Source organism: Phlebotomus papatasi, chromosome 2 (genome assembly GCF_024763615.1).
Source record: "Phlebotomus papatasi isolate M1 chromosome 2, Ppap_2.1, whole genome shotgun sequence".
Classification (NCBI taxonomy): domain Eukaryota; kingdom Metazoa; phylum Arthropoda; class Insecta; order Diptera; family Psychodidae; genus Phlebotomus; species Phlebotomus papatasi.
Window position 1 is genome coordinate 89,437,016 of NC_077223.1, and position 27,141 is coordinate 89,464,156.

The 27,141-nt window shown below is 34.5% G+C and overlaps 2 protein-coding genes across 4 annotated transcripts; one reads left to right on the plus strand and one right to left on the minus strand.

The window, feature by feature from the left end:
• The first annotated feature begins 601 nt into the window (after nucleotides 1-601).
• LOC129804972 (protein MMS22-like) lies at nucleotides 602-11,501 on the plus strand. The gene is made up of 5 exons (XM_055852769.1): nucleotides 602-1,741; nucleotides 1,899-2,125; nucleotides 2,187-3,059; nucleotides 4,983-6,044; nucleotides 11,239-11,501. The coding sequence occupies exons 1-5, from the start codon at nucleotides 710-712 to the stop codon at nucleotides 11,411-11,413; spliced, it is 3,369 nt and encodes a 1,122-aa protein (XP_055708744.1). The 5' UTR covers nucleotides 602-709; the 3' UTR covers nucleotides 11,414-11,501.
• LOC129804977 (protein ABHD1) lies at nucleotides 11,416-27,141 on the minus strand. Of its 3 annotated transcripts, none has more exons than XM_055852776.1 (6): nucleotides 26,862-27,141; nucleotides 25,610-25,738; nucleotides 17,451-17,831; nucleotides 17,259-17,382; nucleotides 12,834-12,920; nucleotides 11,416-12,767 (listed from the first exon to the last, which is right to left on the minus strand). In XM_055852776.1, the coding sequence occupies exons 2-6, from the start codon at nucleotides 25,712-25,714 to the stop codon at nucleotides 12,241-12,243; spliced, it is 1,224 nt and encodes a 407-aa protein (XP_055708751.1). In that variant the 5' UTR covers nucleotides 25,715-25,738; nucleotides 26,862-27,141; the 3' UTR covers nucleotides 11,416-12,240. The 3 variants fall into 3 exon arrangements, with proteins under 3 accessions (XP_055708751.1, XP_055708749.1, XP_055708750.1); XM_055852774.1 differs by lacking the exon at nucleotides 26,862-27,141 and adding an exon at nucleotides 26,011-26,281; XM_055852775.1 differs by lacking the exon at nucleotides 26,862-27,141 and adding an exon at nucleotides 25,925-26,214.

Consider the following 27,141-nt stretch of genomic DNA (forward strand, 5'->3'; position numbering starts at 1 on the left):
ATATGGGACCGAAATGTCAGCCGAATTGGACAGAAATTCGGGCAACAAACTTTTTGAAATGCAACGATTTTTTATTCATGTGCATATAGATATTGAGTTTACACACTCATATAATATCGTAAATTGCATGAAAATCCCTCAATAATGCAAAATCACATCAAAACTAAGACAAACCATGGCAAATTTGAGCATATTTGATTCATTTGATAATCATAATCAAACTTGAAAAATGACAACAAACTTTTTTCAAATGTAACCGCTGCCCGAATTAAAAAGTAGCCCGATCTTAAAAGAGCCGAATTTGCGAGAGTCTACTGTATTTTGAATGAAATCATATTTTCTAAATTTCTTTAATAAAATTTGTTTTTTTTTATAAAAAAAACAGCGAGGACTTTTTTGTGCCCCCAATACGTTATGTAATTAAAATTATAAAGATGGTAGAACAGCACATCAACATATTTTTTGTTTAACCCTGTATAAAAAATTGCTTCAATCCACAAAATTCTATAGCTAGAAGGGAATCGCTGTAAGAATCCCATATAACAAAAATTCAATCACATGCAATAGCTGTGACCGAAATAATAAAGGAAGAGCACGTGACAAAAATAGCGCGAAAACATTCTCACTTTGAGGTTAGTTTTGTTTTGATCTGCAAAATCGTGAGAAACTTTGAAAAATAATAAAGAAAATTGTGTGAAAATAAAAGAAAATGGATTTCGCGTGGAGTGATGATGAAGAAAATGATGAAGCGCTCATGGAAATATCAGCTCAACTGGAAGAGAATGAAGTAACAACGTCCCAAATGAACTGTATACTTCCGGAAGAGTTTCATGCATCCCACTTTGTCTGTACTGGAGATGATGGTCCAGATTCTGTTTTCCACAGTATCTCCTTTGTCCAGAACAATGATCTCAATGTGATAAATACCGGCAGAAAAGTGAATCTCGACAATTTGTCTCTCTTCAACCTGAATGCCTGCCAAGAAGTCTTTTTGGAGAAAAGCCTCCTCCGGACGCTCTATTTGATGGCAAAGACTACAGCTTTGGAGTTAAAGTGTGGGAAGAAACTTCCAAGAGCTGTTTCAGAGTCAAATTTCGACAAGAGAATGCATATCACTCGACTTCTGCACTTTACAAGGAGTTCCTTTCATTTAATTGAACAAGAGGATTTGTTTAGGAACCTGAAAGTGTTGGAAAGTATCCTAGAAGCTGAAGATTCTATTCCCAGCTTCAATCTCCTGTCCACGATCCACAGCAATCCATCATCGGCAAATCATCATTTCTTCCATGGTTATCTCGAATGGCGATGGCTCTACCTGACCATTCTCCTCCGGAACTATCAGGAAAATGCCCTGGAAAATGATTTCAGGGAATGTCAGAGCTGGGAGAGGCTCCTGGATGCTATCAGCTTGTATGTCTTCGATTTACTGAAGATTTCTCTCAACAAATTCAACGGAAATAAGCTACAGGATGTTCTGACTGTGACTCCTTTTGCCTGTGTCTGCGTCAAGGAGTCCTGGTTCCTCATCATTTCTCTTCTCGAATCCTTCAGGGAGAAGATTTCCTTCTGGGAAATTTTCACTACAAGTCTCAATTGTTTGGTGTCTTCCTTGGGATCTGAGAAGATTTCCAGAGTGCGAAGAGGTCCAAGTAAATGTGAGAATCCTCACATCTTCACAATGTGGATTCTCCAGCATCTCGTTAAGTTCCAGGATATCACTTCGAAGAGTATTTCAAAAGAGGTAAGACGTTAAATAATCTTGTCAAGTGCCCTGGATAGCCAATCACTGAGAACTTCTAAAGATGATTGTCTCGGAAGCTAGAAACTAGAATTTTTAGTGTCTACAGGCGTGCTTTACCTGATCCATGAGATAAAACAAGCTTATCACTGGTTTTTAGACACTCCAGAACGTTGATCTTCTCGACAGGACGGTAAAGTCCTTCTTTGCTGAAGAACCTTCAGAGCAGGAAGTCCGTGTGGCCATTAGGATAGTTTCCGGACTTATTCTGAACTACTGGGCATCCGCGATTGATGTTATTGTGCAATTTTGGGAGTACTTCCACAAAAAAATCAACACAAACTTCTACATTCCGAGCGATGGAATGAACTCTCTTCTGGTTTCAAAGTAAATTTTCAGAGTCTTCCTAATTTTCCCGTCCTTCAACTTATCCCGATTTTCTCCACAGTGACTCAGCTATGAGCTACTTGAAAGCTGCTAGACAGCAACTGGGGACTTCCCTGAAGAACATTCCTCCCACTCAAACGAGCTACACGACTTTCTGCCAGATAATCGGGCACTTCCTGCAGAAATTCTCTCAATCCGAGTTCATGAAGAACTTTCAGCGGATTTCCGGGAGAATCTTCATCAAGTTCACAACAAAAAAGTGGCAGTCGATGAATGAGACAGGAATACACAACCTGACCAGTTTACTGGTGATTCTGGCTACGATGGGTGATGAAAAAATCACAGAGAGGGTTGAAAGTATCTGCCTCTTAATTCCCCTTCAAGAATTGTCAGTTCCTCGTCAACTGGCAGCTTCGAAATCCCTAATAGCCCTCCTGATCCTTGCCTTCAGGCAATGCCAACCATCTCAGTATCCCGGAAAACTCATGAGTAAACTCAATCTGCAAGTTCCAGAAACTCCCACGCCCCAAATTGTCCTCAAGGTCTTTGCACATGGACTATGCGATATCTTCACGGAGTCTGAGCTCTTCAATCGAGAAGAGCATATTTTGGTCGCTCCCTGGATCTGGCAGTACCTGAAATCCTGCTCGGAAAACGATCGGGAATTTCTGCTCAATCATCTGAATAAAACACTCGTAAGGATTCAGGGCATCATCTCCAGAGGCGATGAGTCTTCCAATCTTCAGGAATTACTTCGTGCCTTTTTTAGTCACCTTTTGCCATACATCAGGGAGGAGTATGAGTCCAATGAGGGGATTTTGTGGCTGCCAGAGCTCACGGGAAATCTCTGCCTGGCAGCTTCTGGACAAAATGGACTGCCTAGGATTGAGGATCTGTTCTGCAGCTTCATGGAGATGAACTGTCGCAATCCCAAGTAAGTTCAAACTTTTATTCTTCATCGTAGAATATTTACTGACACGGGTTACCGGCCAAAATGCCGAATGCTAAAATCTAGAAAGCCAAAATCCAGAATAAGCTAAATTCCAAACGCCAAAATCCCGAAAGAGCCTAAACCTTGAAAATCTAAAATCCTGAAAGTCAAATTCCCTAAAGCCAAAAACCCGAAAACCAAAATTCCGAAAGTTAAAATCAAAAATCTCTTAAGCCAAAAACCTGGAAATCAAAATCCCAAAAGTTAAATTGCCGAATAATCCAAAATCTCGAAAGGGCCAAAATCCCGAAAGCTTAAATCCTGAAATTCAAAATCCCGAATACCAAAATGCAGTAAGAGTCAATATCCCGAAAGGGTCAAAATTCTGATAGAGAAAATCCTGAAAATGCTGAAAATACAAAATCCCGAAAGCCAAAATTCCGAAAGTCAAAGTCACATATGCCAGAATCTCGGCCGCCTAAATCCTGAAAAAGCCAAAATTCCGTAAGGGCCAAAATCCTGAAAGCCAAAATTCCGAATGCTAAAGAGCTGAAAAAGCCAAAACCTCGAAAGGGATAAAATACCGAAAGCCAAAAACCCGAAATCCAAAATCTCGAAAGCCATAATCTCGAACGCTGAAATCCCAAAAAACTAAAATCTTAAAATCCAAAATCCCGAAAGGGCCAAAAACTCTAAAATCCAGTAAGAGTCATAATCCCGAAAGGGCCAAAATTCTGAAAGACAAAATCCTGAAAATCCAAAATACCGAAAGTCAAAGTCCTGAGAGTCAAAGTTCCACATGCCAGAATCTCGGACGGCAAAATCTCGAAAAGGCCTAAATCCCGAAAAAGCGAAAATTCCGAAAGCTAATGTGCCGAAAAAGCCAATATCTCGAAAGGGCTAAAATCCCGAAACCTAATTTCCCAAAAAAAGCAAAAATCTAGAACGCCTAAGACCCCGAAAAGCCAAAATCTTGAAATCCAAAATCCAGAAAGTGCCAAAAATTCTAAAAATCCAAAATTCCGAATTCCAAGATCAAGTAGAAGCCAAAATCCCGAGAGGCCCAAAATTCTGAAAGACAAAATTGTGAAAATTCAAAATCCCGAAAACCAAAAACATGCCAGAATCTCGGATGCCAAAATCCCGCAAGGTCCAAAATTCTGAAAGAAAAAATCGCAATAGCCAAAATCCTGAAAATTGAAAATTCTGAATGCCGAAATTCCGAAAGGGCCAAAATTCTGGAAGCCAAAATCCCGAAAAGCCGAAATTCTGAATGCCGAAAACCCGAAAGGATCAAAATTCGGAAAAGCAAAAATCCGAAATCCCAAAAAGCCAACATTCCGAAAAATCGAAACTTTCGGGATGTGGGACCATTCAGGATTTTGGCTTTCATAATTTTTGCGTCCGGAATTTTGTATTTTTATGGCGCTGGCACACATTTTCAATTGAATGAATTTCAATCGATTGAAATTTTACCTCTTACTCTTTCAAAGTGAAATCAGATATAGTTGTCTCTTTGAAATTAAAATTGGAATTTCAATTTCAATTTTCATTTGGCAGAAAGAGATACATCTTTGTTTCACTTTAAAAGAGTAAGAGGCAAAATTTCAATCGGTTGAAATTCACTCAATCGAAAAGGTGTGCCAGTGCCATTAGGATATTGCCGATTTTGTCCTTTTCAAGATTTTAACTTTTTCGGGATTTGCCGTTCGATGTTCAGGAATTTGCGATTTTGATTTTAAAATGTAAAATAAAAATTCAAAATATAAAAAGTAAAAAAAGAAAACCAAGTAAGCTAGTAAGCAAAAGCTTTTAAAGGAGGCGTGGCCTAAAATTATTCCCCCGCAAAATTAATTCAAAATTTCCCCAAACTTTCTACAATGAAAACAATCTAAAAAAGTCTTCTGGGAATCCCTGATATTCCAGATCACTTTTCACCCTCTTCTCAATGATTGCCACTTCTGACAAAGTATCTGCATTGAATCCTGCCCTCTTGATCCAACACTGGATCCGCTGCATGATCTTCTGCTCTTCAGCTTCAACGGCAGATTTTCGCCTGGCCACTGAAGCCATTGCCTCACTTCCTGAGCTCCAGGAAGTATGTGCTATAAATCAGGAGGAATTTCTTGCATCCAAAGAACCCTTCTATGCCTTCCTCTTCGGAATTGGGCAGAAATTCCAACAGATGGAGAATCCACGAGACAAAATGGGTCTTTCGAATAAATTTCACAATTATGTGAAGGGCTTTGAAAAGTGGGCTCTGCAAGGATTGGACAGCCAAGATGGAGCTAGCAATGTATACAGGACAATAGCTGTGATTGTCCTTCATTGCTCAAACATCATCTACGTGCCAATGAAGGCAAACTGCTTTTTGAGGATTCTCGTGTCCGAATTCATTCTTCCGTCATCATTGATCTTGGGAAAAAATCAATCTGTCCATGTGATTAAGGCTATGATGAAGATTTTTCCAGTTTTCCTGGAAGGAATTGCCAAGTTGAACTTTAAGAATGATACCTACTTGACGAAGTTGATCAGTGACATGATCATCCACTGGACTCCGCACTTCAAAAATGCCACAAATGCCTCAATAGCAGCTAAACCTTTTATCAAGTGCCTCTCTTCGAAATGTCCTCAAATGGGGCTCTTTGTCATTGAGAAATACTGTGAAGGGTTCTTCCCGCAAGTCCCACGGAAGGGCAACACAAACGCAGCTCTTGCGATCAATATTCTGCGAGAGATCTTCACACAAATGGCCTCTTCAGCAGACGCCTTCGAAACTCTTCTTGGAGTCGCATGCTGTCCACTTATGGATCACGTCCTGATGACTGATGACTTTGCTCCAAGCAATAAATTGATTCTGGATCTTCTGGAGTTCGTATTCAAGAGCCCCACGTACAAAAATGCACCAAAATGCCGGCAGATTGTTGGGCAAGGTCTAAAAAATATTACAACTTCTAAACTGTCCTTCCAGACTTCAGCTTATTTTCTGTAAGTGCTTTTTTATTTTATTACTCTTTTTTTTTAATATTTTCAGCTTTTTTTTCTAAAGAGTCTTTGAGACCAAAAATGGAATGAGATTTTTTTAAATTAATTTTTGATCGTTTTAATTTTTACTCGTACTCTAAATATTTTTTTTTATTATTACAAATATATTCAAGTTATTTATCTTTCAAAAATAACAGAGCAAACGAGCAAACTAGTCGTCTGGAAAATTTTGTGCTTTTTTTACCTTTATGGACGATTGGGTCATATATGACCCATGGTTTTCCAGGACTCCTAGGGATGAGAAAATTTCTTTTTAACCGTAAATCTCTTATTTAAGCTAAAATATCGAGGGTAACTTGATTTCATTAAATTTCGCTCAGCGGAAAGCTTCTCGTCCTTAAAGGGTTAAAAGTTTAAATGTAAAGTATTTGAGCTTGAATCTTAGAGAGCAACAAATTCCTTTAGAGAATCTCATGCCCTAGACAGACTTGCAATTTATGCCAAGAGACGGCTTAGTGATAAATTTATGGAATTACAGTCTAATCATTATTTTGTTCGTATTTACGTTAAGCCAGCCATCTGTCAAATTCTCGAACGTAACCAGTCAAAACTGATTACTGGTTTACTATCTATTTCGTTCGTCGATCGCCTGGTTAATCGGAAGTTTAGCCATGCCCAAAACCAATTATTTAATACAACACCCCGTTTTGTATTTATCCGGGACACTTTTCCTTTTTTAAGCAGTGAAGCAAAATTATCTCTATTAAATATATTAACCATAGTAACAAGTCAAAAAAACTTATCTGTGCTCATGAATATGGACCCAGATTTAAGTTTATCTCAAAATGGCCATAGCGATTTCATTCGCTTTCGGAAGCGGCTAGACTTAATCTGTGGAAGGAAGTCTTTCTACCAGATTTTTCCGAATTAAGGGAAGACCTTCCTCTTGATGGTGACCAAGACTGGAAGACATGAAAGTCTCTCAATAATTTGAGAAGCGGCGTAACGCGGTCGAGAGACAAGAGACGGCGATGGGGATTCTCCGAATGTGACACCCTTTGTGACTGTGGGGTCACCCAAACCACCCCCCACTTCTGTGTTTGTCCGTTGTTCCCTGCTTCATGCGGAACAGGGGATTTGATGACGGCAAGTCCGCTTGCCATTGACGTGGCCCGTTTTTGGGAAAGACAAACTTGTTTTTAGGCCTTGACATGAGCGCCTATAACTCCAAAATTTGCCATTTTAAATTTTTGGAAGGTCAAAGGTCAATTAAACGATGTGAAATGTCAAGCACGATTTTAAGATCAAGATTAGATAATGATCTTACTATGGGTCGGCTTAGGGCAGAATCACATTGACAGTAAAATGCTCACCGTATTTCGTTAATTTACGCATTTTAATTGCAATTCTTACGTAAATTTTCCATTACCGTATTACCTTATCTCATACTCGGTAGCACTAGGTGAAAATAATATAAGAAAATTAAAGAAATAAAGCGAAAATTCTATAAATGGTGAGCAAAAAACACTGTACGACAAAATAATCGTTTAGTTTTGTTGCTCACCGTTTATCGCATTTTCGTTTTATTTCTTCAATTGTCTTATATTATTTTCACCTAGTGCCACCGAGTATGAGATAAGGTAATACGGTAATTCAGAATTTGCGTAAGAATTGCAATTAAAATGCGTAAATTAACGAAATACGGCGAGCACTTCACTGTCAATGTGATTCTGCCCTAAGCCGACCCATTCCTTACGGATCCGCTGCAGCCACGCCACTTATTTACGCCCATTATGCATTTCTTATTTATGCAGTCATAGAACCACTACTTTACCAATTAAATATCAGGTCCAAACGTTTAACATTTAAAAAAGTTAGAGAAAATATGCGGGTTTTTTTTACTCTTTTCCACTTAAGAAGAAAGTTATTTTCCAATTTAAAAAGCAAACTTCAGACATAATCCTTTGACCTTGTTTTTTAATAAAAAAATGTAATTAGATAATTATTTCTACAGTTATATAGTCCAATTAACATTAGAAAACGACTTGATCTTTTTTTTCGTTTAAGCGCCAGGTGTGAAAACATAAAAATTGGTGAATTTCTTTACGTTTCTCAGGCTCTAAATTTTTTACATTAAGTAATTTAAAAAAAGTAGAAATGTTTACCATTCAGGAAAGAAGTCATTTACTTCTCCCAGATTATAGTACAGACTTTTTTTTCAATTTGTATAAATAACAAAATTTTGCCCATTATTTTAATTGGTTTTGTTTCGATGGTTCTGATTTTTTTACATTAAAAGTGACAATAGGAAGGAAATAAATGAGTAAATTGTGTTCAAACGTTTAGATGTCAATAAGACTATGACTCAGGGAACTATAAACAAATTTAAAAAGTAATAAAAATTTTATTAGCACAGTAACCATTACCGGTTAGAGAATTAAATTGAGGCTGAACATTAAATGCTAGAATTATGTGAAGTAAATGTTCAAATAATTAAATTCTAAAAAAATTAAAAATTGGTTTTCAATTCTGTTGTAGGTTGGACAAAAGGTTAATGCTTGAGACTTAAAAAAAAATATTTTTTGCTAGATCTGATAAAATAGGATTAAATTTTATGGATTTATGGGAATGGCACACCTATTTAATTTAGTGAAATTCAATCGATTTCTCGGCTTAAACTGAGAGATGGATTAGTCAGAGATACTGATGGAAATGTTATCTGATTATTATTTTGATTATACATCGTTAAAATGTGCTTTTATATGCTCAAGAGATCAAAATAAATAATCTTTTATTACTTAGTGGAAAATGATAGAAATGCGGTTTAATCATTGTTTCGATTCACTGTGCAACGATGATTTTGTCCCTGGGTTCTCATGCTATTTTTTCTATTGCTAGGGTCAAATGATTTACGAAAATACTTATCATTTTGATTTCATTTGGATTTTGCGCCTGGTATTTAGGAAAAACCGTTTTTTCCGTTTTTTGATACTTGGGTGCCTATATATATCTCCGAATCTGCTGAAACGATTTATTTCTCACTACGGAATAATCTGGTCTCCTTTACATGCCCGATAAATCCTCTGAACAGATGAAGTTCGTACAACTGACACCAGGGGCGCTGTAGTCTGAAATATGTCAGAAAACATGGAAAAATCGAACTTTTTAGCAATTTTGATCAAAAATATCTCGAAAACTAGGACTGTCCCTAACAATCTGTTTTGTGGGTTTGATAGAGAATTTAATCAGCTACATTTTCGTCCATGTACAACTTTTCTCTCAGATTGTTTTTTAACCTCGATATTGAGGTTCAATTGAAAAACGAGCACCCAACCAACTAAAGAAAAACTTAACTATTTCGCACATTTTGACTTTTTCTTTTCAAGTTTAGATAACCCAGAGTATTATTTTCACTTTTCTTACAATTGTATGACTTAATTAATACTTATTGCATTATAAAATGTGTTTAGATATAATACAAGATAATAACTCAAACAATATCTTCAGTAAGATTTCAGTGTTATTTCAATCTCAAAAGACTATTACAAAAAAAGGCATATTAACTGCATATTGCAAAATTTTAAATATTTCAAAGAATATTTCTTGTTAAATTTACGTTTTAGAATCAATAAGTATCTATTTTACCTTTTACATACCAGTTACGTATGGAAAACTTTGCAAAAAATCCTTTTTCTAAATTCATTTCTTTTTATAATTATTTAAAAAAATTTCCTACATTTATCTACAATCCTACAATTTTAACCTCATAATTACGTGATTTTCGTCGAAATAAATCTAAAACTAGTTTTTGAACTTGTAATTGTTACTGTATGTATATCACATATGTTAAAGTTTTATACCAGTTTCCAAGTAATAAAATAATATTTAAAAATTTAAAATGTCATTTAAAAATCACCATAATATCGATATTCAAGTATTAAATAATATAATAAAAGCTTGTGCTGCCTAATTGCGAGGATTGATTGATTGATTAATTCTTTATTGTACTTCAGCCGTGAGGCTATTTTGTACAAATATAAGTGAGTCCATCTAACCTAAACTACTTGACAGTATTGCCCTAACTGAGGTCTGACAAGCAGCACTCTTACAAAGTTTGAATTCAAAAAGAAAAAAAAATTGGACTAAAGTAAACGGTTCAAGCTTTTAACAAAAGGGGAAATGTATATATTAAATTTAATTCAGGTACTTTTAAGACTTCAAGAAATGATTAAATAGATAGCAAATGTGAAATTAATTAATTATTTAGCTTGAACCTATTTGATAACAATCCAATGGATAATTACCGGAGATAAAGACTACTTACATGGAAAGATAAATGAAAAAAAAACAAGAATCTCTTTACTTCATACTCTACCTAATTGCGAGGAAAAAAACAATAACACTCGAAATTGTGAAGGTTTTATTTAGTTGGCTGAATGCTCATTTTTCGTTTGAACCGCAATATCGAGGTTAAAAAATAATCTGAGAGAAAAGTCGTACATGGACGAAAATGTAGCTGATTAAATTCTCTATGAAACCCACAAAACAGATTGTTAGGGGCAGTCCTAGTTTTCTAGATATTTTTGATCAAAGTTGCTAAAAAGTTCGATTTTCCCATGTTTTCTGACATATTTGAGACTACAGCGCCCCTGGTGTCAGTTGTACGAACTTCATCTGTTCAGAGGATTTATCGGGCATGTAAAGGACAACAAATTATTCCTTAGTGAGAAATAAATCGGTTCAGCAGAATCGGAGATATAGCCACCCAAGTATCAAAAAACGGCAAAAACGGTTTTTCCTAAATAGCAGGCGCAATATCCAAATGAAATCAAAATGATAAGTATTTTCGTAAATCATTTGACCTTAGCAATAGAAAAAATAGCATGAGAACCCAGGGACAAAAAAAAGTTCAAAATTGTTGCACAGTGTTATAATTAGGCTAAGTCGTCTCTCGGCTAATCCTCAAGTATAGCAAGTAAGTAGGACTAGAGTTACTAGTCATGACTATAGAAGCACTGCAGAATTCGCAGAATTGCAACCCCTAGATTTTATAAGCTCCACAAGGAGTCTGTCTGATTAATTCCTAAGCAAAGATATTTTGGATATCTTTATATAAAAAATGTTAGGGTCCGATTTAAACATTTACATCAATAAAATTGATTAAATACGCATCAAATGTTCAAAAATTGTCTTGCAGTTTCATGCTGAAAATGGCCAAAGTGAATCCTTTGGCTGTGAGTGACCTTCTGCCCTTTCTCAAGGATCAAATTATCGAAGTGGAATTTAGACGAGGTTCCGGACGCGATGCACGTCTTCGGCAGCAACTCAACAGTCTGGAAGATGCTGTAGTAGCTGAGAAAGAAACTGCCTGAAGTCAAAGGTAAATTCATATTTATTTATATCAATATGTTTCCACTACAAAAAAACACTTAACAGGATTAAAGATTAATAAATTAAAGATTATTAGTTTTTGAAAGTTAATTCCCAAAAAACGGAGAACCATCATTTCAAAGTTCTTTGAAAAATTCCTAAGTAATTACAACTAGTTAAAAACATTGCATTTATTGTGCTCACTTTCTCAACCAATGCCGAGATCTATTGCTAAAAGAAAAATTATTTTGCTATCTACAGTTTATTGCATATTTTATCCTTTTATCTACAATTTGTCTTTTTGCTTATTTTTTTATTGTTTATTTGTTTTTTTTAAGAGAAACTTAAAAGCTCAGTAACTCTCTTTTTTGATTTATTCTAAATGTTCTTTAAGAAAGTCCTGGTTTTCTAGAATCTTCCATAAAAAAACTCGTAGCACAACGGGTAGGATTTAAGTGTGAAATGTGGAATGATTTATTTATGAATTTGGGTGATATGTTTTTATTAATACAATCTATATTTGCGATTTATTGCACTCTAGAGGTAAAAATTGGAAAGGCAAATCGTTTAAAGTTTTTTTTTTAGAATTTTCTCGTTATTTTTCATTCTGTTTTCCATCGTCATTCACTTTATTTTATGCTAAAGATTCTTTAGTGGGCAAGATTTGCATTTTCTCAATCCCCCCTAAATGGGGACTAAACAGCTGAAAAATTGTCTCTATAGGAAAAAAGCCAAGGCTCTTAGAGCCATTACTATTTTACTCACTTGTGCACCACTGAAAGAAAAAGAGAAGTGATGGAAAGATTTGAAGAGGATCTGTCTCATCCTCTTAATCACTTTTCGATGTACATTCCACTCCAATCATCATTGTTTGAGACGTCCTTTCGAAATCCTTGTTGGTGTCAAAGAGAGCTGCTGCAAAGAATTGACTAAACAACCTTCCCATGTACTGATCCTTGGACGAAGGCCACCATCCCTCCAAAAACCCAATATGACCCCCACGGGCTGTCACCACAATTGCCACATGCGAAGACTTCTCCGCAGCTTTGATTGGGATAGCATCCAATGGCTGAAAGGGATCATCAGCAGCCGACAGACAGAGCAAAGGCACTTTAATCATGTCGAGTTTGTTGTGCAACGTCGCAGCCTGATAGTAGCTATCAACGTCTTTGAATCCAAATTGCTTGGAGGTAAAATTAGCATCGAATTCCTTTATCGTCTTACTCTGCAGCACTTTTGTCATGTCCACTTTGCCATCCTGGAATATATCGTACTTGCTCACCGTCGCACACAAACTTCCAGCCAAGTGACGGCCGAGCATGCTGTTCAAGTAGGGCTTCTCAATACTGGCAGTTCCTGTGCAAAAGCAACTGAAATTTTATGAAGGAAATGCTTTGGGAAAGGAGTCAGGTATATGCTAACCTTTGTGAACATCCCAAGGAACCGATATAATCTTTGCAGCCGTGATCGAACGGCGAGCTTCATCAGAATGTAAAGCCAAGTAATTACCTAAAAGAAACATTGAAAAATTTCATTTTTAGTCTCTTTCAGCATTTGAGGCTACAGCGCCCCTAGTGTGGGTCTTATGAACTTCCCTAGTTCTAGAGAATTATCGGCTATTCAAAGGCCTTTAACTTTCTCCTTATGAAGAATTAAATCGATTCAGCAGAATCGGATCTAATAGCTTCTTAAATGCCAAAAAAGAGCAAAATGGTTTTGCCTAGATTATGGAGTCAGAACCAGTTTTACCAATTAGAAAAGTAGCCTGAAATCTTAAATACAAAAATAAAGAACAAAAAAATGATGATAAGAGATGCATTGAGTTCTATAAAGCGGTCTTCAGACTAGAAGAAGTTTATCTAAGTTCGCGATGGTTTCAAAATCTTAAATAGCGAGCAATTTTATTGTAGTTCTTTTATCTTCAATAAATTAACCCTAACTTATTTTTCTCCAAAAAACCATAATTGATAAGAAATTAGAGCAGTTAAGCCATATGGTTAAGCATTAGGTCTGAAGCTCGTGTTACTTGCCTTTTTGCTTTTAACTAGTTGTTTTTCATTTCATCTCTTTTATATTGACTACTATGCTACATCCATCTCATACTTCCAATTAAATATGGGATTCTTTTTGTACTCGCGACAGTTACACGAAATATCTTAAAAGCAAGAAGTTTTCTTGTATTATAAGATCGAGTACTGTATGTAGGGATAAGTATACCACATTTTTGTTTAAATATACTTTCCCTCTGAGCACTGTGGCCTGATTCCAAGATAAATTTATGAGTTGGCTTCAAATAGCTCCATATAAAAACACTTGGCAGGGGCTTGGTAGAATAGTCTAATTCAGAACCTGCTCCAAATCGGGTTTTTTGACTTTAAAGCATTCTGAGTTCGCCTGTAAGGAATTTCAGCTACCATAAGTCTATCTGGGTTTATCGCTGGTCATTTTTTATTCTAAATTACGTTTCTAAATATTTTATTTCTATTCTAAACAATAAATATTACAGAGTCCAGTCAGATTAGGTATAAATAAAGGTCGAGGCGAGGTAGGGAAGGATGGGTCTGTTTCAATTTTTGCATATTCATCTTATCCCTTTGAAAGGAATGGGATAAAACCTTTATGTTATTGAAGAGATAACTGAGGCCTATGTTCATAAAAATAATTAATTTCGTGACACTTCTCGTTTGAATTCTGTGATTGATTTTATAAAACTGCATCAAAATGAAACTTTTTGTAATGTTTTATATATACAATTACACTTTAGATAAAAATTTCTTATCGGTTAATAACCGATTGAAATCAGTTGAGACTTGTCGAAAATTCCAAGGTCTTTCCAGAGAGTCCAAACATGCTTCCATTTGATTGAGAAATACGCTCTTTAGAGCCTTTTTAACTTTTGATCTCGAAAAAAAGTTATTAAGAATGATCCCTATTTTTTTTTATAAAGACAAAATATCTAACCTCAAAAATTTATCCAAAAATTAAAAAAAAAATCCCATGACGCGTTCTCTAAAAATCCTTACAAAACGGTTTTGGAGTGGTCGGGAATAAGAATAACAGGGAGTTCCGGCTTAAGGCGTTACATGGGTCTCTCAGGTCAAAAAATATGCCTTTTTCTGATAATAATTTATTGTGTAGAAAATATTTTAGAAATTCCAACTTTTGGGATATGAAAGAGTAACTTTAGATCAAAATTTAAAAAAAAAAAATGAAAAATTTTGAAAATTCGATCGTTGGTAGCTAATTTTCGGAACCATTGAAAGAATTGAAATAAATTGAAAGAAATTATGAAACAAATTGAAAGAATGTGATATGAATTGCCTACTATTGGAAGCTTATTTTTATAAAATCATTTTGGAATTCCCCTAAATGTATGAAAATATTTTTCACGATGTAAATTTGAAATGCATTAATAATAATAATAATAATAATAGGCCGAAAACTTGGCTCCGAAAATAATTTGCATACATCATGGCGTTTCCGTATCTTATTACAAAGATATCTCTTGTGGGTATGCAAATTTTCTGTGTCACTGCACTGGAGTATAAATTCACGGGCTTTCTTTCGGTCACGAGAATTTCTTTCAAAGCAGAACTTCCTGTATCATGTTGCGCCTAGTGCACTATGAGAATTAAATATAAATGAATAAATAAAAAGCAATCAAGTAAATTTTAAGCCGTAAATTTTTCGTGTAACTACAAAGTGGTTATTTTTCTTTGTGAATAATGTTAAATTCGATTATAGTCTTACAATTTTTGTAAGACTAATTAGAATCTGTAGCAATTTGGGATTCTATAAAAATTTAAATACCCATTAAATTTCCTATTATTATTGTAATTTTATTATTTTTTTAAGGCAGGTTTTGTTTGTTTTTCAAATTGTAAACAGAAGTTACGATTTCCGCGAACTCGTGATTTCTGGTTTTGGCTGAAGATAAGCTACCAAATTCCCGCAAAAATCTCTTTTAACCCTTTTATAACCGTTTTTGCGATTTTTCGTTCTTAGACCGTTTGCTGCGATTTTGTTTTTCATTTTTGAATACGATTTAAATGTTTCGTAAGGGCTTTGTTTGTATACGCTAATAACATTGTTTGATTCCTTCAAATCGTTATTTCAATGTCAAAAGCTAAACAGATGTATAGGATCGTGTTTAACAGTTGATAGGAATAAGTTTAAATTCTTTTGATAGGTCTCTCTGAATCCTTGACAATTACTATTTTGAAGCCTTCAAAGACTCTAAAATAGAAATATAATCGAACAAGAACTTTATAACAGAATTTTAACACTAATTAATCATACAGAAAAAATAAAATATCGCCAAAGATTTACAAGCTTACTTCTCATTAATTGACCAATTTTCTTTAAAATTTTATACGAAAAAAATGTCTTTTGTAGTGCTAAGCAAATTCTGTACATTGTTGGATCATTATATCGCCTTAGAACATGTCCTTTTTAGTATAACAATTTTATAATAGTATTTTTAAGTCTTGAATTTTTATAATATTAAAAAAATTTACCATATCTTGCTGAAAACATTCTGAAAATATATTAAGACAATTAAATTCATCATTTTTAAGCACTTAAAAAACACTGAAAATTTTTTTTTTAAATTTTTTTTATGAACTTTTAGGAAATACTACTTTCCATAATTTCAAACTTTATCGACAAAACAGCTACAAAACGTTTTCAATGATCATTTTAAGTTAATTTTGATTAAAAAAGTAAATTGTTACACACTGGAAACTTCTCCGTGTGCTTGCATGGAACTGCCCCTCACGAACTTTCGGAACTCAAATGAAAATTGTCAGAACCGTCTTATATTTCATTCAACGCTAAATGCCTAATAATAATCATAAAACCACTGGTAATTGAATACAATTATGTTACTTCGATAGATAAGTGCAATAGTTCAGAAATTGTTGAATATTATATCTTCTAAGCTTTTTTAGACGACTTTTTAAGTGTATAATAAATCGGTTCAAATGGATTGTGAACCGATAAACGGTAAATGATTCGAAAGCTCTGGAGATATAATATAATAATAATAATAATAATGGAGATATAGTATCTCAAATATGAGTTCGAGCATTTCGCGAAGCATGAGATGCTTTTACCCGCCTTTATTTTATACCTAATGAGCCCCTAATAAAGAGTAATAGCCTTATCGCTCATTAAAAGTTAAGCAAAATAACTATAACTAGTTGAAACCTCAGAAGAGATTAAAATGAAATCCCAACAAAAACTCTTAAATATTCTTTTTATGCAAATGCTTGAAGTTTTTGGATATAAAATGTAATAATTCAGCACAATGTTTTGATTTAAAATGCACCACTTTCTGTCTGTTTTCATGACTCATAGAAGCAACAGGAAACTTTCCTACAGAATTATTATTATTATAATTGAAGGTATAGTTAAAATTTTCATTAAAATTTCTCGTGATACTACATCGCAAAAATGACTTTCAAGAATTAAGAAAAGAACAAAAGGATTAAAAATGCATTTTGACTTTTCTTCATCAAAAATTCTGAATTTCTAAGTGAAATATACTTTTCCAACTCCACAATTTACTATTTCAGAGTCAAGTCATTCACGTGTGTTCACGTGCGAATTGCCAATGGCGCCAAAATTGTTACAATTCTGTATTAGTTAATAATGTGATTGACCTGTTTTTCTTTCCTCAATCATCATTGAAAGTTATGAAAGTTTTATTTTTTTTTTAAATAATTGCACTACTGCCTTGTGGAAAAATTCTCTGCAAATTTTTACTTCCTCCACAATTCTTACGACGAAAACCCATTTAAGTTCACTGAAGCACAAATTTAAGCGGAAAAATGCAAATGAACTCACCTAGAATTAGTCCACCCATGGATATTCCTGTTGCCCCGAGTTTAACCATCGGATTGAGCTTCTTAACGTGGTTCACAACTTCCGACAGATCTTCACAATTAGCTGCACAGTAGAGTCTAGGTGTCTTTTGGGGGGAAAAACAAATTTAATAAATTGAAATGCAAGAGAGAAATTCAGAAGGAAATAGTTCACCTTAAGAGTGAGTCCACCAAGTCCCCGATTATTGAACACAACTGTCCTTATTCCTATCATATTGGCCGCAGTTACTAGGCACTTGATGTATTCCGCCTGAGACTCTCCCGTGAGTCCAGGCAAGATGAGAATTAGCGGTGCGTCGGGTTCGCAACCTTCCTCGAGCCAATCTAGGGCTACTTCACCGCCATCTTTTAGGGCCAACACTTCGCGGCGGTAGTTGATACGTGGAATGATTTGGGAGCGAAGGATAGAGGCAAAAACTGTCTGAGCGCGACTCTCAACGCACCAGAAAGTCGGCCAGAACTTCATCTCCAGCGTTGGCACATTCTTCAGCAGGAACTTCTTGAAGGGTCCCTCGGAAACGGCCAATATGGGGCGCTATGGAAAATATTTACTTATTAACCAAGTAGAAAAAATTATAGATGAAAGATTTTCTTTTTCTCTTTACAAATGCATCACTTTTCCACACGAAATTATAAAATTTATTTTTCATGGACTGTTTGGGAATTAGTTTGTTTTCAGTAAAAAAAATCTAGAAGAAAAATACAGTAGACTCTCACTCAATTGGACTCTTTCTCAATTGGGCGAAAAATGTTATTGGCAATTTTAACGTTTGATTTTGAAGAAAATTTGCTCAAATTAGGCGTAGTTCCTCTTATTTTATCGTGATTCGTTATAATTGAGCGCTTTTTATGAAATTTACAATGACTTTACACCACCCAAATCTCTCGATACTTCGGACGACATTTTTCCCTAAATGCACAATTGAGAGGGAGTACTGTACTGTACAGTAGAGCCCCGCTATAAGCCATCGCTCTATAGTCCACAATTTATCGACCGTTGATTTCAAAACACTGATTTTAAGTTAGGTTATGTTTTTCAGTACGCGACATGCAATGTTGTCATAATTATTTAAATATTTTTGGCAAACTTTATTGAGTAGTTGTGATAATTGTGATCTATAATGAAGAGAGCGAGGACAAGTATCACAATCGCAAAGAAAGTGGAAGCCGTTGAGCAATTTCAATACTAAAAGTCGTTGATAAGTTTAAAAAATGACACGGACTATAGTGCGACCGAAGTGTCAAATCTGGAACCAAATATGAGTCTATAGCGGAGTTTTACTGTATGTTCAACATCCTACATGATATTTTGTTCACTTTGGATTAATACCGAAAAATTGGTTTATTTCAAAAACGGCTCCTATGATTTTGTTTCATTTTCGGATATGTTTTAAAGGTAGTCAAGGCGAATATTTCGTCCTTGGACACCTATGTTCGAAAACCACTTCGATATCGAATTTTCGAACATCAAAGTTTAACCATCTTTGGAAAGCCGATTTTTTAACCGATTTGCTTAAATTTGGATTTTTTTTTTTGAAAGATCTTGAAATGTCTAACGTATATGTATCGGACTTGATAAGTAATGAATCGGTAGTAATTCCGTAAATGATTCATCTTTCACGGATTTACTTTTTGATTTGTTCGTATACTTATTACCCATGCTAATTTAAAACCGCCTTTTCTTAAGCAGTTCCTTATTTCAAAATGTTTTTTTTTTTAATTTATCAATCAGTTTGATCGGTAGTAAAGCGTTATGTACCCAAAAAGCATGCGAAAAGATAATATACGTGTCACGATCTCCATGTCAGGATCGCACTTTAATGAAACATTATTTTATTTTATTTATTTCGATGTACCGGGCTTTTATTGCCATTTTGTACATTGTTGAGTTTACAAGTTTATTATTCAGTTTACAATGTTTGGTGAAAAATATCCATTCAGACGCTTCAATCATTTGCACCGAGCGGGACTCGAACTCACAACTGTGACAGTCGAGCCAGGGGTCACACCGCCCAAGAGCTGAACGCTCTTACCAATTGCACCACGGACCCCCTCTTTAATGAAATAACTTTATCCATTGACGGTCGGTGTATTATTTATTGATTGAGTGCAAGGTCGTCGATCATATACATACACACATATATTCATATACAACACGGATATAGCTCTTTCTCATGATTTCTCAAAGTTTGCCCCAGACGCTATTCGACTTCAACCGTTCGAATCAGGAATCTTTGCGCCAAAGAGTACAGTGCTCTTATCACCTGAGCCAATGAGATCCCCAAAAATAAATGGATGATAAATTTATTAAAATTGTAAAATTTCAGGAAAACGACCACTGAAAATCAGCTGTTTAAAGTTTTAATCAAATTTTACAAAAAAAAAGTGAAGAGAAGAAATTGTTGATACTTGCAATTTCTTTTATTAAATTCAAGGCCCTTCAAATAACTGTTTGTGATGAGCTTGCATTTCAAGATAGATAGATTGTATAGGTAGCATGGTGCGACATGGGCGTACCCAGCTAGGGGCAGGGGGGTGGCAGCTGCCCCCCCCCTAGAAGCGTCAAAGAAGACAAAAACAAATGAGAAGTAAAAAAATATATTTGGTCATCAAAAAATAAAATTAAGTTAGACCAGTAAAAAAATAATTTTTTTTTCAAAAATGGGCATAATTTTTCAATCCATAATGATCGAAAGTTTCATGAAAATACTACTGCTTTTTTTTTAGGCTCTGTTTGATAGCCCCTTATTTCTTCCCAACAAACTATACTGCAAGAACTCATGCGTGAGGGAAATTTTTTGGAATTCCTGTAATGCTTGTCAACTATTTGTTATCCCAATATAAGGGAAAGGATTATCGGAGACCTTATTTACTTAAGCAAAATAAATTTAAAAAAAACTAGGATGGAAATCTTGAGAATCAGGGAGATAAATTCCTTCCGGGCATGTCAGGGGTGTTTATCCTTTCTGGATATTATTATTATTATTATTATTATTATTATTATTATTATTATTATTATTATTATTATTATTATTATTATTATTATTATTATTATTATTCAGGATTTATTTAGAAGAGAGATTAGAGTCATTTGAGGACAGGGTTAAGCCTCCAGAAACACACCGTTCGGTTCTGACTTTTATTTAAATCACACATTTATAAGTGATTTTTATTTAAAGTTAATAAATTATTATTTGTTAATTAGAATCTCATAAGTCTAAAAACATCTATAAATGCTCAATTAATTTCCGAAATTCTCACCCTTATCACGAAATTTTTTTGTAACTAAAAGCAATTGAGAATAACAAACATTCACTATCAGACATATCGCAATAGCGTTGGAGGTCATTTGTTATCAAATCTTAGACAATATTTAACTACTATACATATTACAGAGCGAATAAATCATCGAGAATACCATAGAAATGCTTATCGTTTATCTCTTATCTAGAGATCTATCAACTCTCTTTCATTTCACCCACGCTTAAAAAATACGCACGTTTTTTTCGCAAATTTGCCTAAGCTGATAAAAATTGTAATTGAGTTTTTTTTTAAACTCTAGTAATTCGCACACGCCTCTCATTGGTGGACTTGGGGAGGAGGAAGTTATATTTCAATAGAGCACGCGGTTCAAACTCCAATTTGTGTTGGAGATGAGTCCGTGTCAAGTCAAGATAAACTCGTATCAACTGAGAGGTCACATGAATTCAAACTCTGGTCATTCATTCGGAATTTTTAAGTCACGCTTTTCGTTGTCTGCTTAATGTAATGATTACACAGAGAGAAATGCACTCAAAATCAAAGAATGACTTGAGAAAATTTTATCACTGTGATCTCGATAAGGTTTCCATTCCAATATCTCAGGTATTTCGTAATGGAGTTTCTCTTATCTCCTATATGACTAAAATATTATTAATTCCGCAAAGATTAAAGGCATTGTTGCGATTATCTCAGATAATGTGACTTTCATTGGCTTTGGATTTGGATGTAATTTCCTTTTGATGAAATTTATGAAGTCTTAATTAATTAGAGGTTACTTCAAAGGTTGAAAAAGATTATTTTGTGCACTCAGAAAGAAAGAAGTTTAAATAATAAAGAAAAGGATTAAGTGACATATTAAGGAAGGGTGGAGCAGTTTATTGATTCATGATATTGAAAAATATAAAACTTTAAATAGCCAAAATCTAAGAGAAACTAAATGAATTTAATTAATGTTTAGTGTGAGCTTTAAAAAGAAATTCAGATTTGTGTAATATCCACATCCTTCTCTGCAGTAATTTGTCAAAAGAAAATTACTAAACATGTCGTAATGTCTTCTTTAAAAGACCATTATAAAGTAAAAACTTATAAAACCTAATTTATGAACAATTTAAGTGCCACAAATCATAAAATTTGTCAAGCTTTCTAACATAAAAGGGATGGTAAAGCGTTACAACTTTGCGGAATGCTCGAACTCGTGACTTAAACGATATACCTTAAAAGTACTTTCACATCATCTACCGTTTACTGTTTCATAACCGATTTATTGAACCGATTGAATCACTCAAAAGATCGACCAAAATAATTTTTTTCGGATAAAAATAATTTATGGGTTATTAACCGGTTCACTACCGGTTTAGAACCCATTGGAATCGGTTCAGGCTTCTCAGGAATTCCTAGACCTTTGTAACGATCCGAAATATGATAACGTTCGGTTGAGAAATAATCTTTCTATAGCTCTTTTAACCTTTGACCTTGAAAAACCATTGTTAGCAATGATTCAACGGTATTTTCGTATAAGGATGAAATGTCCGCCTGGAAAATCTTTAAAAAGATATTCAAAAATGAAAAAAAATCGCATAATGCATTTTTGAGCATTACCCAAACAAACATGATTTTAGAGGGGAAACGAGAGGCATAATGATCCTTCCCAAGAAGCAAAATAGCTGCCTTTTAGAACTAAATATTAGACAAGTCTTCTAGTGCACTTTTAAAAGACTTAGAGTGAGAATTTTCTGTTGAAATTCCTATAGAAGCTCTTAAGATCCTTAAGAGTGCGCCACTTTACTTATAGTAATCTCAGTGATGGAACCAAGAGGGTTATAAGCAAATAAAAAGATTTTTTGGTTCTATAGTGCCTTACTTAGAGAATTCTACAAGACTATATTAAGAAAAAATTGCTTCTTGGGTTGGATCATTAGAAGCATTCGAAAAGGGAAATTTATGCAAAGAACTTCTAATACTTGATGATTCTGAGGCTTCAGACAGAGTACGACAGTTTAGGATAAATCTTTATACAGCTAAATTTTACAGGATAAATAATCTTGAGGATCAGCCTGAATCTATCTGGTCAATATTAAACCTCTTTCCAATATTCCCGAATCATTGCCAATCTATTTTAAATTGTTTCTGTAACCCTAATTGTCTTAAAATTATTTAAATTTACCATATAAATGTCCAGAGAAAATATTTTCAATGCAATTTTCATTGCCAATAATACCTTTAACGTAAATCTAAATTACTTTAAAACAAGAAAATGCAGGGTAAAGATAATAAACTTCTATATAGAAAGTTTGGAAAATAAAACAGAACAGAGAAGAGGAAGTGCAATTAGTATAAATGTGTCGATGCAAAATGAATATAAATTGATTTTAATAAAATAATCGTAAGTATTAATATACATATTTAAAGAGTTATAGCGAAATAAATTTTATTATTCTCGAGAATCAGCCTGATTTCTATATTGAGTTTATTTGGGCTCTAAGGGCTATTACGAAGAAAATCCTAAAACGAACAACAAATTCATGATCAGAGAATCAAAGTTTCTCCTAAAGAGGCTCATTAATAATGCAAATATTTTAGTAGGTCAAAATTAATATCTCTTATTCTCGAGATAGGAAAATATTTTTTAAAAAAAAAGAGGATTCAACATTCATTTTTTTAAATCAACTCAACATATTCCTTGCCTGAGAATTATACATTTAAAGAGACCTATATAAAGCAAGATCAGAACAATCCTAAAATGCGATCGACTTTGCAGGAGAATGATTGCAAGTCGTGATTTTACATAATTTGCATTGGTTTTCTTACTGATTGAAATTGAACTAAAAAGAGGGAACTGTAGGGTAAAGTGTTACAAGTTGGATAATGCAATGGTACAATTTGGACAGGGCTTTTTTCTTGATAAATTTAGTACTTCATTTTTATTTGTATATTTTTAATGCTTTAGTTTTATAATTTGGTTCCTTGTGCTTAAAAACAAATGTTGTACTGTATTTATCAAGAAAAAAGCCATGTCCAACTTGTACCGGCGAATTGTCCAACTTGTAACACTAATTCCAAATTATATCACTTTACCCTATATTGTGTATAATCCTTCACTATTTTCGTGCCCCAACATTTTCAACTTTCACCCCCCGAAAACACTTTTCCCAATGAAATTTAAACGTTTCAGATCATTCTGACAGAGAAATGACGCCACGCTGCTAGTCCGTCCGTCCATCCGTCCGATCGTCGCCAGTTCTAAGAGCTAAACTGTTAGAGATAATGACTTGGGACCATCAGGAACCCCCCCCCCATAAGTCGACTGAAGGAAAATTAACATGATATTTTCCCCTGCAAAACCATGTTTTTTTTAGATTTCTCGAAATCACATCGTGACACTTGTCTTGGAGGTAGCCTAAGGTGAACTATATACAGTAGACTCTCGCTAATCCGGCTCTTTTAAAATCGGACTACTTTTTAATTCGGGCAACAATTAAATTAAAAAAAAAAAATTGCCAACATTATTCAAGTTTTCGAATGAAGCAAATATGCTCAACTTTTGCCATGGTTTGTCTTAGTTATGATGTGATTTTGTAGTATTTAATGGTTTTCATGAAATTTACTATAAAATATGAGTATGTAAAATTAATATAAGTGTGCAGATGACCAAAAAATCGTTGCATTTCAAAAAGTTTGACGCCCGAATTTCTCTCTAATTCGGGTGACATTTCGGTCCCAAATACCCGAATTTGAAACAGTCTACTGTACCTTTCAATCATTCCTAATATCATTTTGTCCAGAACTAAGGTTTAAAAAGACCCTATAAATTGTAATTTTTAACTGAAGAGGTTCATATGCGCACTCCTTACAAAGGTCTTGAAATTTTCGACAAGACTGAACCGATTTCAATCGGTTTTGCACCAGTAATTAACCGATTATGAACTGTTTTTTTGTTCGAGATCCATTTGTATTACTCTTAAGCTATTTTGGCAGAACTTTTGCATGATTCAAGTAGTTCTATTAACGGGTTTAAATCGATTGCACACCAATAAATAGTAGATGATGTGAAAGTACACAGTAAAAAAAATAGCAGTGATAAGCCTAGATATATTTATGGTACCTAAGATTCTTACCACAGACAACATCGGAGTGCTTGCAACTCTAAATGCGTGAAAATTCGATTACGAGTAGAATTTTATGGGTAAAGAATCACGTCGAGCAAGCTGTTCTTCTGTCACAGAAACGGATAAAATTTTGACTAGTTTAATGGAACACTGATCGAGCACAAATTGTTTACCGATTTCAATTCAAGGTATTTGAGTCTTGTTCTGAGCCATCGATATCAGTATGGTAAAAAATTGACGTTTCTAGCTCTTTTATTTTAGAACTTAGAACATATCGAATTTTAAAGTTTACACCACATTTTCACTATTTTCTGGCAAATTTCGGCATTTAATAATAAACCCACGAATTTTCCTTTAAAAACCAAATTATTTTACAACTTTTATTATGTTAATCCATTCAGAAAATTCATATTATGTACTTATACGTGACATAAGACACAAACATTTATGATGATTCGTCAACACTAAATTTATATTATTCAACCTTTTTTGAAACATCAAGGTTTCCAATGAACTTGAAATTTTTAGGACAGCATTTGTCCAAATGAACCGTTTGAAACCGTAATGAAAAATATGTATATATTAAATATATTCTTCATTAGTTTCTTATTCGAAACTGACCTTTCTTATCGTGGATACCGCTGATACAATTGATCTTTTTTTTATGAAAAAGACTCAACTTTGGCCACTACTGACCTTATCTCAGTTGTTTTTCTTTTCATGTTTTGGAGTCACATAAAAAACTTGTAAGGAATCACGAGAAAATCAATGGGACTTGGAGGGTACTGTGGCAGTGTGAAAATGCACGGAAAATGCCAATTGTGGTGAATTGTGTGGTAAAACGTGCGGATATCTATTTATAGAAGAATTGTGGCAAAGTGAGCAATTGTCTGATGCATCTGATTTATACAAATTGACCCGATATTGTTGTTCATAGACACTTTACCTTAACAACCTCCCAGAAGTAGTAGCACAAGTAGCCGATGAAGAAGAAGGCAAAGAAGTGCCACCGAGGTAGATCCATGAAGTAAAGAAATAAATCGTATATCATGATGATTATCCTTAGAACCAAAATCTGCAAGGAAAATACCAAAAAGGATGATCTTGATGATGTTTCTTCCACACAGAAAAATTGGCGCAAAAAATCAGGGAGAGAGAGAAAATGAGAATTTTTGCCTCTCTTGACGACCTTTGAACGGGATTCAGTGAGTCAATCTCACGTCCTCGCTTTATACTTGGTTGGAATTAACTCTATTTTCACCTGTTTCTTGTGCAAGAAATCACCTAAAACTATTCCCTTTCTACATTTTTTCCCTCGCTTTTTTTTTGCCTACACCAATCACTCACCAAAGTATTTAGAAAATCTCACTGTAATTCCTATGGGGATTTTCACAGTTAAACTGATAAGAAGAGTTTTGGGTGGTACTTTTGTTAGATATTCTCACACACAGACGCGATTGCTAAATCAGTGATTTTCGCAAATGCGCGAGCAAATCCCCAACCTATCACGACTGTGGTGAACCCACAACTGCCGATCGTGATCTCATTTTACCGAATGAAAACCCATGAATGAACTTCGGCTACTCCTCGGCCACCCTCGGTCTGTCTCGTCCGTTCCCCGATGAGCAATGTGCGTGCATCGGCGGTTAAAAACTCGTGCCCGATTACGTCATCCCTACCAGGCCAGTGGCGTAGGTGATATGGGAATAAAAAACCGCTCTTCCAGCTGATTTTTCCAATCAATCCCATTTTATCAATAATTCAATCCACTATAATCGCTTTTTCCCCGCGATATGGCCTGAAAATGCGTCAGAACGTCGGGCTTCAATTGCCCCAATTTGCGAATTGATTTTCTTTCCCAAGAAAAATGCTTCAAAAAAAAAACAACAATTTTATTCCTCATGCAATTGTAATAATTTTCCCATAAAACAAGAAAATCCAGACAAGCAATAAAGACAGTTTTTCTTTTAAAACAGACGAGAGCAGGTGTTTAAGCAGATTACACCCAATAATCCCTTGAGATTTCCCATGTGGACCTTTCTCCATCCCCCCAACCCTAATCACCCCCCAAAAAAAGCCCCCAAATGTTCCATGAACTTTCGCACTGCGGCTAATCGATTTCTCTCCCATGAGGAAAATTTACTTTTACCTTTGCTAATTGCAAGGGTTTCTACCCAAATTCCAGATTCTCTAATTACCTTGACTTCTTTTGTTTTTCACCACTTTGTGCAGAAAATAGGGTCACTGAAGAATTTTCAGTTGAAAAAATCACAGATTTTTTTATTGTAGAAAAATCCGAACAAATCAATGGATTTGGCTGAGGATTATCACCCTTGATACACAGAGAAAAATTCTTAATGCAGAAATTTGAGAAAAAGTATCACAAAAATTTAAATAAATATCATAAAGTCAAAAAATCACAAGAAAATTGAGGACAGTGAATGAGGGTGGTTCTCACTGGAGCGCAAACACGAGTGA

What these genes read in the sequence shown, in the direction of transcription:
- LOC129804972 (XM_055852769.1), top strand. Translation starts at nt 710, where the DNA reads ATGGATTTCGCGTGGAGTGATGATGAAGAAAATGATGAAGCGCTCATG. An exon ending in AACTCTCTTCTGGTTTCAAA is followed by an intron (nt 2,126 to 2,186) that starts GTAAATTTTCAG and finishes TTTTCTCCACAG; the next exon opens with TGACTCAGCTATGAGCTACT. An exon ending in CAGACTTCAGCTTATTTTCT is followed by an intron (nt 6,045 to 11,238) that starts GTAAGTGCTTTT and finishes ATTGTCTTGCAG; the next exon opens with TTTCATGCTGAAAATGGCCA.
- LOC129804977 (XM_055852776.1), bottom strand. Translation starts at nt 25,714, where the DNA reads ATGATATACGATTTATTTCTTTACTTCATGGATCTACCTCGGTGGCAC. An exon ending in CATGGGTGGACTAATTCTAG is followed by an intron (nt 12,921 to 17,258) that starts GTGAGTTCATTT and finishes TGTTTCTTTTAG; the next exon opens with GTAATTACTTGGCTTTACAT. An exon ending in TCCTTGGGATGTTCACAAAG is followed by an intron (nt 12,768 to 12,833) that starts GTTAGCATATAC and finishes GCTTTTGCACAG; the next exon opens with GAACTGCCAGTATTGAGAAG.